This window comes from Thamnophis sirtalis, unplaced genomic scaffold (genome assembly GCF_051295495.1).
Source record: "Thamnophis sirtalis isolate CommonGarterSnake01/CBP01778 unplaced genomic scaffold, rThaSir2_p1.2 scaffold_2, whole genome shotgun sequence".
Classification (NCBI taxonomy): domain Eukaryota; kingdom Metazoa; phylum Chordata; class Lepidosauria; order Squamata; family Natricidae; genus Thamnophis; species Thamnophis sirtalis.
Window position 1 is genome coordinate 39,045,777 of NW_028261382.1, and position 16,832 is coordinate 39,062,608.

The 16,832-nt window shown below is 58.0% G+C and overlaps 1 protein-coding gene across 1 annotated transcript; it reads left to right on the top strand.

The window, feature by feature from the left end:
- The first annotated feature begins 322 nt into the window (after positions 1–322).
- INSRR (insulin receptor related receptor) lies at positions 323–16,752 on the top strand. Its single transcript, XM_087707634.1, is given in 24 exon segments — positions 323–425; positions 3,294–3,854; positions 6,737–6,799; positions 6,802–7,051; positions 8,022–8,164; positions 8,281–8,425; positions 8,629–8,720; positions 8,723–8,842; positions 9,145–9,271; positions 9,418–9,656; positions 10,206–10,373; positions 10,470–10,653; positions 10,759–10,803; positions 10,930–11,231; positions 11,471–11,607; positions 11,722–11,887; positions 13,306–13,414; positions 13,764–13,834; positions 13,982–14,211; positions 14,633–14,743; positions 15,031–15,190; positions 15,314–15,443; positions 15,673–15,807; positions 16,232–16,752. Coding segments are annotated over 24 exon segments (4,119 nt in total). The 3' UTR covers positions 16,560–16,752.
- Positions 16,753–16,832: the final 80 nt, after the last annotated feature.

Below are 16,832 nucleotides of genomic sequence, written 5' to 3' on the forward strand. Positions count from 1 at the left end.
CATCCGAAGCACTGCGGGCTGCCCTGCCAGCTGCGACTCGCTTTCCCGGGCACGCCGGGACGTTTATGGACCATGGAGAAGAAGGGGAGAAGGGGAGTCCCCGGTGCCCCCCTCTGGCCCACCTGGGGGTCCCTGCTCTTCCTCTGCCTGCTGGGGCTTGGCCCTGCACCAGCCTCTTCCGAAAGTAAGTCCCCTTCTGGGTTGAGTGAGGTCAGCCTCCGGCCAGGCACAAAGGCACCGGACTCGGCTGCCATCCCCATCTGTGGTGCCCTGGGGCCACGTCTTGGCACAGGGCAGGGTGGCTGGGGGGAAGCAGAGCTCGATGGAGCCGGGCTGGGTCAGCCTACAGGGGGCATCCACGGGTGGCTCCGTCCCCTGGGTGCCGGGATTTGGGAGGGCATCCGAAGCCAAAACTAGCCATGATGGTGAGCTTGGCTAGTGGCTCTTCTCAGAGGGAAGCCCTTCAAATGTTTGTCTGTCTGTGTGGGAGAAACTCGGCTCTGGGCAGCTCCTGAAGGAAAAGATTCCCTTGGAGATAATGGCATCTGGGCTCCCCTGAGAGAATTGGGGGTTGTAATACAGGGGGGAAAAGCAGCCCCCTCCCCCACATTTGCCTCTACCGAGTAGCCCCCTTGCAAACCTAGGTTGAAAGTTATTCCCTGGCTGAGGGTCAGCCCTTGGCTCCTCTGCTGATCACGCTAGAAGAGAGGACTGGATGAGTCCTGTGTCTGCAGTTGGCATCTGAAGGGGAGGGGGGTCAAACTCTGCAAAGGAAGAGCCGTTCCGCTTCCCCCCCCCAAGTGGGCTCTCAGAGCGAGGGGTTCCAGCAGCCCCTCCGCTCAGAGGTGGCCCTGGAAGGTGGTTTCTTCACCAAGGGAGAAGAAATCTGTCCTGGGGGAAGGAAAAACTCTTATTTGAGGTGGGGGGGTTGGAGCAGGAGCCAGCAATCTCGTTTCTGCTCCGAGGGGGGGGTGTCTGCAGGGTGGCAGAAGGCAGACCCCAGCACAGAGGCCCTGGCCCACCTGCAGCCTCCCCTCCCTCTCCAAAAGGGGTTCAAGGCTGCAGAGTGATGGGGAGGGGAGATGCATGGTCTTGGCGGGTTGTGGAAGGGGGCAGGGAAAGGAAATCGGGGTGCAATTTCATTCCGTCTGGAGAGGCAGGAGAGGGGCTGACCAGAGCTGGAGACCCCATCCCACCTGTGAGAGTCCCAAGTCCATCCTGGACGGACACACACACACACACAAACACACACCCCTTCCTGTCCTCTTGGGGATTTATAGGCACCAAAGACACTTTCAGGTGTTGTCAAACAGGCAGAACCAAAACAAAGCAGCCCCCACTCAGGAAGCCACTTCAGCCACCTCCCCCCCCCCAATGTAGGAGGGATTTCTCTAAGCACTGGCTCAACACCCCCCCCCTAAAAAATTAAACTCTATTGAGGCTCCTAGATGGAATTCGGATGGCAGCCAGGAGGTTGGGGTGGGGGTGGGCGCCCACGTTCTGAAACTGGCAGAGGGGGGGGGGAGGGCTTTTCAGCAAAGCCGATGGGCACCTCACTGGGCATTTCATCAATTAACAAGCCATTAATTAGCAGCATCTGCCAATTCAGAGACTTCCTGCCAATTTCTTCCTTTTTAAGAGGAAAGGCTGTGTTTGTTTTTTTTTAAAGGCAGGGAATGGAGTGAAGCTTTGGGGTGGGGGTTGTGCCTCCTTCTTGCCCCCAAAGAGAAAGACGGGGGGGGGGGGAAGGAAAGGAGCACCAGTAGAGGATACCACCCCCCCCCAAAACCAGCCACAGGAAGGAAAGAGCCAAGGGGGAAGTTGGGCCAAATTCAGTCCTGTCTCCTCTACCTCTCTGTCTCTACATCATGGCAGACATTGATCTGTTCTTTGGAATGTTTTCCAGCCAGGAAGCGGCGCTACCAGCCCCCTCCCCTCCTTTGGGTTTTCCCACCTCCGGCCCAGAAGGGAGAGGCATCTCGGGGGCCAAGGAACAGCCTCAGCCAAGCCCACCAGAGCCTTCATGGCTGCATCCCGACCACGTGCCGTGACTTTGGCTGGGGTTGCTTTGCACTTCCTGGGCCTTGTACGATCTGCCGGCCGGCTGGTTAAGGACAGGCTGGTTCCCCTGGCTGGCGGCCTTCCGCTCTGGGCTCCGCGGAGGAAGGCCTGGGGGAAAGGCCACCAATTCTGGCGGTGATTTCCTACCTGCCGCTGGTTTTCCTTCAAGGGGAGATATGCGCTTTGGGCTCCCCAAGGAGGAGGGCCAGGCAGTGCCAGGAAGTTGGCTGCCATGATGTCAACCCCGCCACCTGTGGGGTCTCCTCCTCCTCCTCCCCTCCTCCTCCTCTTCCTCAGAGCCTCAGCAAACACAGAACAGAGCGTAGCACCTGTTTAAACAGCATCTGGACCAGCCCTTCTCTCTCTCTCTCTCTCCCTCTCTGTGCAGAAGGTGCTTCCCAGGGAGGGGGGGGGGCAAGGGGCCCATGGGCAGAGGTGGGGGCAGGGATGTTGGCTGGGCACCGGCTCCTTTCCGGTTGAGCTGGTACCCCTCTCTTGTGCCCCCTGGCCTCGACCTGGGCAGCAATCATGAGTGCCGCTTGATAAAAGCAGAAATGGACGAGGAAGGGATCTGGACGGGAGGGGGCTGTTAATACAGTGGACCCTCTGAGTTGCCTCTCCAGAGCTGAAGATGTCTAAAGCCCCCCCTCCCACCCCACTGGAATCCAGCTGCCAGAAAGGAGCTGCTGTGCCAGCTGGACCTCCAGACGGCACCAGGCTTAGAGGATGCTGGTGGGGGCACTGCAGCATCAGACATGGGCAGGGGTCCTGTGCAAGATGGGGGGGCGAGGGCGCTCAGCTCCAAGGCAGGGGCCAGATGGCGGCCCTCTCTCTCCCGGCACTCCGCCACATATTGTTGGGGAGAGGTCAAGGACAAGAGGCCCCTTGCAAGCAGTGAGGCCGTTGGCACAGACCCACTGTGGGCAAGGACCCCCCCCCCTTGGCTGCAAGGGAGCACCTGCAGGGAAACACATCCCTCTGGAGGGATGGAGCACTCTGCACATGCCCAAAGGCACTCTCTCCTTTATCTCAGGAAGTCAGAGTGGGGGGGGGGGCATTTCACTGCTCCTCATCCTAAACCACACAGCCCCCCCCCCCAATCTCTGGCCTGCGTTTTTGCCCCAGGACGGCTGGGCACAGGTGGTAATTGAGGGAGGCCCCCAATCTTTCAGAATTCTCCATTTCAAGAGGGAGGGGAGGCTCCCCTAACTCCCCCCCCCTTCGCCCCACAGTCTGCGAGAGCATGGACATCCGCGTGGATCCCGCGCAGCTGCGCCGCCTGGAGAACTGCTCCGTCATCGAGGGCAGCCTGCAGATCCTGCTGATGTTCACGGCGGGGGGCGAGGACTTCCGCGCGCTGGCCTTCCCGCGCCTGGTGCTCATCACGGAGTACCTGCTGCTCTTCCGCGTCTACGGGCTGGAGAGCCTGCGCGACCTCTTCCCCGGCCTGGCCGTCATCCGCGGGGCCAGCCTCTTCTTCAGCTACGCCCTGGTCATCTTCGAGATGCCGCACCTGCGCGACATCGGCCTGCGCAGCCTGACCAACGTGCTCAACGGCTCCGTCAGGATCGAGCGCAACCAGGAGCTGTGCCACATCTCCACCATCGACTGGGCGCTGCTGCAGCCGCCGGCGGCGCTCGAGCACAACATTATCCTGCACAACAAGCCGGCCGAGGAGTGCGCCGACGTCTGCCCGGGCATCCTGGGCGGGGAGGAGCCCTGCGTGCAGACCCCCGCCGGCCTGGCCGGAGCCTTGGAGTACCGGTGCTGGACCTCCAGCAACTGCCAGAAAGGTGCGTCCCCCCCCCTCCCCGGCGGCTGCCCGGGGGAAGGACGGGTCGTGGGAAGGCGCCAGGTGCTTATACACGTGCACAGTGGGCGGGCGAAGGGGGCGCTAGGGTCGGTTCTCCCGCCCCGCCGAGTTGCTTCAACTTCTCAGCCAAGGGGCGCCGGCGCACCCACTCCCCACTCCTGCTAGAGGCGACCCAAACGCGCAAAAGAGAAGGGCGGGGCGCGCAGCCCGATCCTGCTCCTCGAAAGCGGCTGCGTCTGTCGGATTCAGCTCCCCCCGCCCGCTGCGTTCCCCACCCCCGCCTCTCCTTCTCTCTCTCTCTCTCTCGAAACCCTCGTAAAGGGCCGCGAGTCTCCCCGGAGCCCGTTTGCTGTAAACAGCGCAGGGCTGCTAATGCAAACAGACAGCCACGTCTCCTGCAAGGGGGGGGGGGGAGGTTTGGCCGCTTGCCCGCCTGGGCGCATCTCTGGGTGTGGGGGGGGGCGTGTAGGAGGCCACGAGTTCGTCTTTGGAAGGCTGAGCAATTCGTGGCGGCTGAGGGGACAGAATTGACAGCCCACCCACCCCATAAAGGAACCAGACACAAGGCAGGCTCTTCCTTTGGCACAAGCAGCCCACCCTGATCTCGCCCAATGGTGGGGAGGGTGGCTGCAGGACATCCCAGCTGTGGGGCAGACCCCAAGAAGAGGCCCTAGAAGAACCAACTCCCCCCCCCCAGCCCCCTAAAAGGACAGGGATAAAGAAGGTTGAAGGAGGCTTTTTCCAGTGGTCAGTTCTGGGCCGAAGTCGCTGCTGAAATGTTTTGCTCTGAGATTCTAAAGCTTTGCAAAGCAAGCAGGGAGCTGGGACTCCAGGCGTTTCCCCCTCGCCTTGTTTCTGGGTTGAGGTTCGGTCTGTTTGATTAACGGCCTCTTCCTTCCGCCCAGAGGGCCAAGAGTATCGAGGGGGCCACATGAAAGAGTCTCAAGGCCCCAGTTCCTCCTTCCCCCGCCCCACTGGGACCCCAAAACCCTCCAGATCTGCTAACTGGGTTTCCTGCTTCCAGGCCTCCGAGCCTGAGCAAGGCAGGAATGAAGTTGTTTGGCAATCCGGGGAACACCTTCGTGTTGCCTAAACAGCCGCTCTTAAAACCTGAGAAGGACCGAATCAGCCGGGGAGACGGCTGGGAAGCGACCAAATAAAAATAAATAAATGGTGTTTTGTAAATAAAAAAAGGATATACATTTTGACACAAATTTTTGCTGGGCCAAGCAACCAGCAACGGAAGCTGCTTTCAAGGTTTCGATGGGGCTGGAAGAGTGTGAGTCAGGCGGAGACCCGGTTCATGGACAAGCCCCCCCCCCCACAAAAAAGGTGGGGTGTAAATCTGTGGGTTTTGGCTGGGAAGGAGGGGCTCCGCTCCAAAATCTTCAAAGGGGCACTAAGGTCCCAAAGCGTTTTCCTTCTTCTCCCCCTCAGGCAGCTGGAAATCAGCAGAGCAGCCAGGCTTTTTAAAGTTTGGGGGGGGGGGCACAAGTGTCCCAGCCAAATCCTTGCCATATATATATATATATGGTACAAGTAGTTAGAGGATAGAAATAAGAATGTAGGAAAAGTAGGATTTACAAAAGTAGAAAAAAGTTATATATTAGTAGAACAACAGAGACTTTCTGATACAAATATATATTCAGATTCATATTTCCTCAAGTCTTTCAATAATAGGCTCTCCACTCCAAATATATTTTTGCTTTTTAAAAAAAAATGCACGCACACAGACAAACATACACACACTCCGCAGAGAGAGAGGGAGAGAGGGAGAGAGGAGAGGGAGGGAAGGAGGGAGAGAGGGGAAAGGAAAGGGAAAGAGGGAGAGTGGGAAAGGGAGAGAGAGAGAGAAATATTTCTGAAATATATGTACGTATGTGTGTATGTGTGTGTTTGTGTATGTATGTATGTATATATGTGTGTGTGTGTGTGTTGCATTTGTGCTGATAAATAAATAAAGGGAAACTAGTATAGATCCTATAGGTTTATCAGCACAAAATGCAACACAAATGTAACAAAGGCAACAGTAAAATAATAATGGCTTTCTGTCGTGATGGTCTCTTGTGACGAGCCGATAGACAGAGAAAGGAAGCAGTAGGCTTCCTCCCATATTTGGGCATACCAGGGGTTGCGACACTAAATACATACCTATTTCTCTGGCTCAGCTGATAAAGGAGGAGAACCTTGTGGCTTAGTGGTTAACACATCTGCCTAATATGTAATACAGCCCAGATTCGAATCCCAGTAAGGGTATGGCTAGCTGATGAGAGCTAAATAGCTTGAAATAGATCTATACTAATCTCCCTTTATTTATTTATCAGCATAAATACAACACAAATGTAACAAAAAGGCAACAGTAAAATAATAATGGCTTTCTGTCGTGATGGTCTCTTGTGACGAGCCGATAGACAGAGAAAGGAAGCAGTAGGCTTCCTCCCATATTTGGGCATACCAGGGGTTGCGACACTAAATACATACCTATTTCTCTGGCTCAGCTGATAAAGGAGGAGAACCTTGTGGCTTAGTGGTTAACACATCTGCCTAATATGTAATACAGCCCAGATTCGAATCCCAGTAAGGGTATGGCTAGCTGATGAGAGCTAAATAGCTTGAAATAGATCTATACTAATCTCCCTTTATTTATTTATCAGCATAAATACAACACAAATGTAACAAAAAGGCAACAGTAAAATAATAATGGCTTTCTGTCGTGATGGTCTCTTGTGATGAGCCGATAGACAGAGAAAGGAAGCAGTAGGCTTCCTCCCATATTTGGGCATACCAGGGGTTGCGACACTAAATACATACCTATTTCCCTGGCTCAGCTGATAAAGCCCCCCTCTCTCCCCCTCCCTTCAGTGTGTCCGTGCAAAGTCGGAGGCGCCGCCTGCACCAGCAGGGACGAATGCTGCCACCCGGAGTGCCTGGGGGCTGCAGCCGTCCCGGGGACCCCCAGGCCTGCGTGGCCTGCCGCCACTTCTACTTCAACGGGCGCTGCCTCAGCTCCTGCCCGGAGCTCACCTACGAGTACGAGCAGTGGCGCTGCGTGACGGCGGAGCACTGTGGCAGCCTGCGCAAGGTCTCCGAAAACCTCCGGGACTCTTCCCGCTTCGTCATCCACCAGCGGCAGTGCCTGGCCGAGTGTCCCCCGGGCTACCGGAAGAACGAGAGCAGGTGAGGAGGGGTGGGGGTGGGGGTCCTGGTGCCAGTTGGCTCGGCTCCTCGGCCAGCCTCTGCCGCCGCTTACATGCCTGCAGAGGCCGAATGTGACGTTTGGAGCGGGAAGCCCCTTCCTTCATTAGCCCAAGTGTGAGCACTTAATGACTTCTGGCCGGGCGGCTGCAATCTTTGAAAAGCCATTAAGCTAATTTCTCCCTCATCAGCGGCCTCGAGGAAGTGGGTCGACTTCCGCCTGGCCACCTCTGCTTGGAAGGGCTCCTCAAATCCCAGAAGTTCTCAGCGGGATCCCACGGATGGGGGCAGATTTTCCTTTCAAATGTTCATTATAAGCACTTACACACATTGACAAACACATACACGAGGCTTACAAATAGATAGCTTCGGAACTACACACTCCTTCTTACGGCAGATATCTATCGGGGCATCTCTACGAACACAATTTCCCTCTCAAGACGTTCTAGTTTTACACTTATGATCGTATTATTTCTTAGTCTTTTGCTTATCAGCCTATGTTTGATTTGTTTGTATCAGAAAGTCTCTGTTGTTCTACTAATACATAACTTTTTTCTACTTTTGTAAATCCTACTTTTCCTACATTCCTATTTCTATCCTCTAATGTACCATTTCCCCTGAGTTGAAGAGGACTCTGTTTCCTCCTTTCCTTCAATTCCTTTGGTCAATTTATTCATCTCTGCGCATTCTAAGGTCTTCTGTCTTATCTCATCTTCGTTCCGCGTTGTGTTGTTCCTCCATTTCTGTGCAAAGGCTAATCTGGCTGCTGTAGTAATGTGTAGAATTGGGTTTTCAAGGCCTGTGTTGCCTTTGGGATATAAGCCTTTTTGGGGCGGAGTGGACGGGAAGGCCTGCTGTCTGCGTGTCGCTTGGGAAGAGGGTGGATTTTGTACGTGGGAGAATAATGGTGCCCCCCCCTTCCTTCCTTCCTTCCCTTCCCTCCTCCTCGCAGCCTCGTCTGCCATGAGTGCCAGGGGCTCTGCCCCAAGGAGTGCAAAGTGGGCACCAAAACCATTGACTCCACCCGGGCGGCCCGGGACCTGGCCGGCTGCACCCTCATTGAGGGGAACCTGATTGTGAACATCCGCCGGGGAGGTGAGTGGCTTCCCTTGGCTTCCTGCTCGCCTCAGTTCCCACCCCCGCCCACCTGTGGCTGTGTCCCACTGAGCCCGGCTGATGGCTGCCTCTTCCCCCCTCTCCCTCCTGGGCAGAGAATCTGGCCTCCACTTTGCAGAGCAGCCTCGGCCTGATCGAGACTATCACGGGATTCCTGAAGATCCGGCACTCCTTCGCTCTCGTCTCCCTCAGCTTCTTCAGGAACCTCAAACTGATCCGGGGAGACTCCATGGTGGACGGGTGAGCGGGACCCCCGGCTGTTAGGCGGAGGGAGGGGAGGCGTCTAGGCTGCTGCTTCCTGGCGTCTGCTGCTGGGGGCTTGCCTGGCGTGAGAAGGGCAGCCAGGAGGGCCCTGCGTGGCCGGGGGAATTTGGAGGGGTGGGCAGTGGGCAGAGGCTGGTCTAAGGGCCTGATCTGGCCTCTGCCCTTGGCTCTGCCCTCAGGAACTACACCCTCTACGTGCTGGACAACCAGAACCTGCAGCAGCTGTGGGACTGGACCCAGCACCGCCTGTCCATCCCGGTGGGGAAGGTGTATTTGCCTTCAACCCCAAGCTGTGCCTCTCGGAGATCTTTCGGATGGAGGAGATCACGGGGACCAAGGGACGGCAGAACAAGGCGGAGATCAACCCCCGGACGAACGGGGATCAGGCCTCTTGTGAGTTGGCGGGGAAGGGTGAGGAGGGGAGAGAAGGAGGGGGGAAGCCCTTACATTTAACAGCTCCAGCCTCCAATCAGGGCCGCCTTTCTGCAGCCAGTCAACTCACAATCTCGGTTACTAACTTCCTGCAGCAAAATTTTAAAATCCATTTTCTTCTGGATGACGGCAGAATCTCCCTGCCGCTTCTTTTCACGGTCCGTTCACTAACTGTGTGGATCTTGCCCTGCAGCCCCTCTCGCGCCCCTCCTCCTCCTCCTCCTTTTCAAGGGTCCCTCTGAGTGTCCCCTCCCCCCTTTCAGGCAAGACCCAAACTCTCCGCTTCGTGTCCAACACCACCGAGTCGGACCGCATTGTGCTCAAGTGGGAGCGTTATCAGTCCCCCGAGTCCCCGGACCTCCTCAGCTTCATTGTCTACTACAAGGAATCGTAGGTGCTGGGGAGGGTTTCCCCCAAGGAAGTCTCCCCAAGGGAGGGGGACGAGGGCTGGGGTCTTGCAACCCCCCTCCCCCGCCAACTGGCCTTGCTCTGGGCGGGGCTCCCGGGCCTCACCCGAGCCTGGCGTCCTCCCACAGCCCCGTCCAGGACGTGAGCGAGTATGTCGGGCAGGACACCTGCGGGGCCAACAGCTGGAATCTGGTGGATGTGGAGCTTCCCCTCAGCCACGACCAGGAGCCCGGCGTCACTCTGCAGAACCTGAAGCCCTGGACGCAGTACGCGGTGGCCGTGCGGGCCATCAGCCTCACCACCGCCGAGGAGAGGCGCAACTTTGGGGCCCAGAGCGAGGTGGTCTATGTCCGCACCCTGCCTGCAGGTGAGGGGCCGGGAGCACTGTCCCCCCCACCCCTGAGGCCAGCATGATGGGCAGGAGAGTCTCCCCTTCAATTCCCCACCCAACCAGCAGCCCACCTTCCCTGGCAGCTGGAGAGACGAGAGCGTCTCTAAGGAGCTTTTTGTAAAAGCCGAAAGCGATACGGGGAGGCCTTAACAGCCGCAGTTGAGCTCTGTTGCTAAGTGAGATGTTTGCCCCACTTCAAGACTTTTCTTGCCTCAGTTCTTAAGTGAGTCACTGCCGTTCTTAAATGAGTCACGTGGTCATTAAGTGAATCTGGCTTCCCCGTTGACTTTGCTGATCAGAAGGTCGCAAAAGGGGATCACGTGACCCCCCCAGGACGCAGCAACAGTCATAAATATGAGCCGGTGGCCAAGCGCCTGAATTCTGATCACGTGACCAACGGCCATAAGTGTGAAGAAAGGGGCACTTTTTTCAGTGACGTTGTAACTTTGCATGGCTGTTGAATGAACCTTTGCAAGTCGAGGATCCTCCTCCCATGCCGACTCCTCTCTGGTCTCCGACCCGCAGTGCCCACGGTGCCCAGGGACGTCATCTCCATGTCCAACTCTTCCTCCCACCTGATCGTCCGGTGGAAGCCGCCCTCCCAGCCCAACGGCAACCTCAGTTACTACCTGGTGTTGTGGCAGCAGCTGGCCGAGGACTCCGAGCTCTTTGGCAACGACTACTGCCACAAAGGTGAGGACCGGCCTCCCTCCAGCCCCCGGGAGCCCTCCCGGCCTCCCGCTCGCCACCCACCGGCCTCCTCCTCCCTCCCTCCGCCTGTCTGCCCAGGGCTCCGCCTGCCCACCAGCAGTGCAGACACCCGCTTCGACACCAGCGAGGAGCACGAGGAGCCCGTGGACCAGCAGTGCTGCCCCTGCCACAGCCCCATCGGGCAGAGCCAGCCCAGCACGGAAACCGTCTCGTTCCAGAAGAAGTTTGAGAACTTCCTCCACAATTCCATCATCCTGCCCAGGTGGGTCACTCGTTCTGGAGGGCAGAGGCCCCGCTGGGGGTGGGTGGGAGCCAAGAAGGGGGTCCGGGAGCCGCCTGCCCCACTCTCTCCCACCTCTTTCTCCAGGCCCCCCTGGAAAGTCACCTCCATCAACAAGATCTCCTCTTACCGGTGAGCTTACGACGGACGGAGCCCATCTGGGTCTCCACCGGAAGGGAGTGGGCTCCTATTGGAATGCTGCTTTGGGGTTAAGCAGCCGCTGCCGCCCCCCTCACCCTTCTTTTCTGGCTGCGGCAGGACCCCCAAGAGGCGCAGAGACACCTTTTCCGTGACCGGGGGCAGCCAGGCTTATGCCAACGCCTCCTGGCCTGCCCCGGGGAGCCCTGGCGACGCAGCCCTGGCCCACCAGGCGGAGCTGGACTCCAGGGCGGAGAAGGACTTCCGCCTCTTCGAAGACAAAGTGGTTCGGGACCGGACGGTCATCTCCAACCTGCGCCACTTCACCGAGTACCGGATCGACATTCACGCCTGCAACCACGCGGCCCAGACGGTGGGGTGCAGCGCCGCGGCCTTCGTCTTCGCTCGGACGATGCCGGAAGGTGAGCCCAGATGGGGCTGCCCCGTTTCTCGCTAAACGCGCCAATTAGTAAATTTGCTGAGTAAAAGCTGCCCGGTTTTCCTGAGATAGTCCAGGGAATTATAATCCACCTCTGGCCAATTCGGATCGTATCTCTTAGTGGCCCCCCTTCCTTTGACCGGGAAGACTCAGTTTCTAGTCCGAGGACGCCCCTCCGCCTTCCTGCCTTTGCCCAACGGCCTTTGCCCTCCCTCTGGACAGCTCAAGCCGACAACATCCCCGGGAACCTGACCTGGGAGCCGGCCAGTAAGAACAGCGTCCTCCTTCGCTGGCAGGAGCCCCAGAACCCCAACGGCCTCATCCTGAAGTACGAGATCAAGTACAGCCGGGAGAGCGAGGTGAGGAGGGGGCCTGGGGGAGGGGGAGGGCGGTGGTCTAGGCGGCCCCTTGGCATGGCTCCCACCGGGGGATCTTCCACCACCACCACCACCCTCAGCGCTGCTTCCTTGCAGAAAGTCGTCTCGGTGCTCTGCGTGTCCCGCCATCGCTACGCCCGCTACGGGGGCTACCACCTGGCCCTCCTGCAGCCTGGCAACTACTCCGCCAGGGTCCGGGCCACCTCGCTGGCGGGAAACGGCTCCTGGACCAGCCTGATGACCTTCTACATCCTCGGGGGAGGTGGGTGTCAGAGCAACAGGCGCTGGAAGAGGAAGCGGGGCTGATGAAGGGGCAGGGGGTCCCTCGTGCCCTGGGGTCTCATGAACGCAGCCCCCCCCCGAGTGTTCCCCCCGACACTTATTTCCCCAACCCCTGCAGTGGAAAAAGGCTGCGATGTTGCCTTTGCTCCCATCTGTCTCTTGGCTTCGCTTGTGAAGCCCCAGGACGGCTGGCTGGTGGGCTCCAGCTCCCAGAATTCCCTGGGCCAGATTGGCCATGGCTGAGAATGCTGGGGATTGTAGTCCAGACATCTGGAAACTGGCCAGAATAGGATCCTGGCGTATCAGCAAAGAGGACAAAGGGGAGCCGTTAAGAAGGAGACGGACTTATGCAAAATGGTTCAGATGAAAATTAACCACACTTGGAAAACATGAATAATAGATGGATGGATGATAGAGATAGATAGATAGATAGATAGATAGATAGATAGATAGATAGATAGATAGATAGATAGATAGATAGATAGATAGATAGATAGATTATAGGTGATATATAGATAGATATATAGATAGATTAGATAGATAGATGATATATAGAGATAGATAGATAGATATAGAAACTAGATTAGATGATAGGTTAGATAGATAGATAGATAGATAGATAGATAGATAGATAGATAGATAGATATATTATAGGTGATATATAGATAGATATATAGATAGATTAGATAGATGATATATAGAGATAGATAGATAGATATAGAAACTAGATAGATGATAGGTTAGATAGATAGATAGATAGATAGATAGATAGATAGATAGATAGATAGATAGATAGATAGATGGAGAGGGAGGGAGGGATTATGATATATATATAGAAGAGAAAGGTAATTTTAGGATTAAATTCTGTAGCATTTTTAGGTTAGAAGATATTTGGAGGCCATTTACAAACATAATAGAACTTATTATGGGAAAAGGTTTGGCCTCATTGTTCCACAGCTTTTAAGGGTCCCCTCCAAAGACGCCCCCTGGGGAGGAGGGAAAGTCTTCCCCTCCAGTTTATTTCCCCAACTTTTGCAAGGGACCAAGGACCGGCCGAAGGGCTGCTGTCCCTTTCTTGAAACTCGTCTGGCAAGCAGCCGGACGACTGTTGTCAAACACAGGGAAAAGTAACAAGCGTGCGAAAGGTTTATTTGGCCCAGTGAAGGGGAACGGAGGAAAATATTGCCTAAACAGGTGATTAGAGAAGGGGGGAGGAGGAGGAGGAGGAAACCACTCGCAGGGAGGGGGGGGATCTCCAGCCCTCTTCCCTCAGCAGAAGCTCCTTCCGTGGGGGAAGCCAAGGCCCCCAATGTTGCGTCTTCATTGCTGGTTCTCGTTGGGGTGCGGTGACTGAAATTCTCTCCCCTGACCAACTCCACGGATCCCCTTTCCGAGCAGAGGAAGAGGAAGCGGGGAATTTCTACGTCTTCCTGACCCTCACCCCGGTGGTCCTGATGCTGGGCATCACCTGTCTGGCCGTCTTCGTTTTCTTGTACAATAGGAAGAGGTATCGCTTGACCGATGGAGCTTCGGGGGGGACCCTGGGCTGAGTTTAGGGGCTCGCCGTTAAAAGGGTTTAAAACCAGGGTCGGATTTCTCGGCGGCCGAGTCCGAGGGGCACCCCGCTTCCTCGAAAGGGAGAGTGGGGGGGTGGGGGTGCCAAAAGCAGGACGGGACCCCTAATAACGTGCCATTTTGGGGCAGCCGTGCTGGTGGGTGGCTTCTTCTGATTATCTCCTCTGCTTTGGCCAAAAGGCTTCCAGGCAGCCTCCATGAAGGAATACCTGAAGAAATTCCAGGTGTCCCCCCCCTCCCCAAGCCCTGATCTTTCTCCCCCCCCAATTCTCGTCTTGCAGGAGGGCCGAAGGGTACCCCAGCGGCACGCTGTACGCCTCGGTCAACCCCGAATACTTCAGTGCCTCTAACAGTGAGTGCCCAGGTGGCTTCCGTGCCAGCCGGGAAGAGTCAGGGAAGGGGGGCAGGCCAACCAGCAAGAGGGCCGGGGGATATTTGAGGAGACCTCGGGGCTGAGGTCTTTGGCCAGCGTCGTCTTCTGCCTTTCCCCCTTCCTCAGTGTACGTCCCCGACGAGTGGGAGGTGCCCCGGGAACGGATCACCATCCTGCGAGAGCTGGGCCAGGGATCCTTCGGGATGGTCTACGAGGGGATCGCCAAGGATCTGGAGCAGGAGGGCGAGGAGACCCGGGTGGCGCTGAAGACCGTCAACGAGTTGGCCTCCACGCGGGAGCGTATCGAGTTCCTGAACGAGGCCTCCGTCATGAAGGCCTTCCGCTGCCACCACGTGGTAAGGGGCGGAGGCCCAGAGCAAAGGGAGGAGGGGGGGGGCGGTTCTTTCCTGCCAGGAAGCAGAGCCAGGAGGCACCTCCAAAGGTGCTGGTGAAAAACGCCCATCCCATCTTCTGCCCATGGAAGCACGAGGGGCAAACTCCCTCCGAGGAAGGCGAAGGCACGTTCAACTGACGCTTGACTCTGGACTGGGCCTTTATGGTAAAAGAGGCACGGTTGTCGTTCCCAGGAAGCAGCTTCAGCTTCCTAGGCCAGGCCTGTCCTGGCGCCTGCCCTATCCTGGCCTCGGCAGGTCCCAGCCCAGCAGCTTTTCCAGGGGGCCCAAAGGGGCCTGGCGTGGGACCGGCCGTGGCCGAGCTCGGTAGGGCCCTCCAATGCTGGATGTCCACCCTGCTCTCCTTTCTCTTCGGGGCCTCCAGGTTCGCCTCCTCGGAGTGGTCTCCCAAGGCCAGCCAGCTGTGGTCATCATGGAGCTGATGACGAGGGGGGATTTGAAAAGCTACCTGCGCTCCCTCCGCCCGGAAGCCGAGGTGGGTCCCCGTCCCCCCTTGTAAGGCTCCAGTTGCAGGCAAGGCGGCCTTGGCCGAATCCCCCGTGGAGACTCTCTGGAGCGAAGCCTGAGGCTCCTCAACGTTGGCAGCGGCTTCAAAGTGACGGGGTGGGAGGGGAACCTGATCTCTGCGGCCACACTTCCCTTCGGAGCCTGGCTCCCATCAGCCACAGCTCTCCCACAGCAACGAGGGAGCGTTGGCGGCCCCAACCGTTCGCGCACCGTTTCAGTTGCCTCTTCCGACCACCTTGGTGCCTCTCCCTCCAGAATAACCCGGGCCTGCCTCCCCCGGCGCTGAAGGACATGATCCAGATGGCCGGAGAGATAGCCGACGGCATGGCCTACCTCAACGCCAAAAAGTTCGTCCACCGAGACCTCGCGGCCCGCAACTGCATGGTGTCCGAGGACTTCACCGTGAAGATTGGAGGTGGGGCAGGCTCAGGGAGGGGGGCTGGGGGGGGGGCTCGGACGTCGCTCGGAGAAGCTTTGGTGCGTCCCAGCCTCTTCTCCTCAAGTGCGGCCCCTGTTTGGTCCTCCTCTCCTCCCGAAGACTTCGGGATGACCAGGGACATCTACGAGACGGACTACTACCGGAAGGGGGGGAAGGGGCTGCTGCCTGTCCGCTGGATGTCCCCCCAAGCCCTGAAGGACGGGATCTTCAACACTCAGTCGGACATCTGGTGAGCAGAAGCGGCCGGAGAGCGTCGCTTGCAATCAGCAGCCTTTTGCCCCAGGGGCTCCGACGGCTGCCAAGGCAGTCTGTACAGGGCAGAGGGCACCCGTGGCTGTGTCGGGAAGGCCCGGGAAGGAGGCCCTCGGCAGGGCTGGCAGGGAAACCAGCTGGGCAAGGGTGGCCGTGGCAGCCCAGGGCTGGGCCGGGGTTCCCCTCCTCAGCCCCCTCTCTTCCAGGTCCTTCGGCGTGGTGCTGTGGGAGATCGCCACGCTGGCGGAGCAGCCTTACCAGGGCATGTCCAACGAGCAGGTGCTCCATTTTGTGATGGACAACGGGGTCTTGGAGAGGCCCGAGAACTGTCCCGACAAGCTGTGAGTGGCTCCCGGAAGAGTGGCGGTGGGTCCCCTCCCATTCTCTCCCCCGGGACTCTTCAGAGAGACGGGGTCTCCTTCAGCTAAGCCCTCCGCGCCCTGAGCACAGGGGAGCCGTTTCCTGGCCTTGCGGGAAGTTGGTCTGTCTTCCCAACTCCCCCTGGCGTCTCCCCTCCCTCCCGATGGGCCCAAACCTACTTAGATTCACCTGGGTAGCAGGTAGCTGCTTCTCCATGGGGCAACCCTCACGGGCTTCCCAGTTCAGGGATGGGGCCGCCCCCCTCTCCTTCCTGCAGTGTGGAGATCCCACCCACGTGACCTTCCAGACGGGGCGTCCCTGGCTGGAGATACCTGAGGAGGAGGAGGCAGAAGGCCCCCCACCTTCCTTTCCTGCCTACTCCCGGCTCTCCTTCTCCCCTCCCAGACACCACCTGATGACCTGGTGCTGGCAGCAGAATCCCCGCCTGCGTCCCTCCTTCGTCCAGATCCTGGAGAGCATCCAAGAGGACGTGAGCGCCAGCTTCCGTGCCCACGCCTTCTTCTGCAGCCCAGAGAACAAGCACAGCGGCTCTGGGGGGGCTCTGGACCTTGAGACAGACAAGCTGCTGCTGGAGGAGGAAGAGGAGGAAGAGGAGGAAGAGCCCAAGCCAGCGGACCCAGCCCTGGTCCCCCGGGGCAGCAGCCCCCAGCCCCTCTTCGGCCCCGGCCAGCCCAACGACTGTTCCCCGCCCAACAGGAAGCCAAGCCTCTGAGGCTGGGCCAGCTTGTCACCGAGGAAGGCCGGACCCCTTGTCAGTGGGGAGGGGGGGCTGTGTCCTGGGTTGCTGGCCCAGTGGCGAAGAGCCCCTCAAATGCCAGGGGAGACTTTCAAGACTTTATCCCTCTTTTTTTGGGAGAGAAAACCGGGTGGAGTGGGCAGAGGCTGATTGGCATCTGGGCATGAAATCCATCAGCCTGGGTGTGGGCTGACTCTCGCCTTCCCTCGCCAGGCTGCCAGGTTGGGGAGAGGGGGCCGTTTTCAGAAG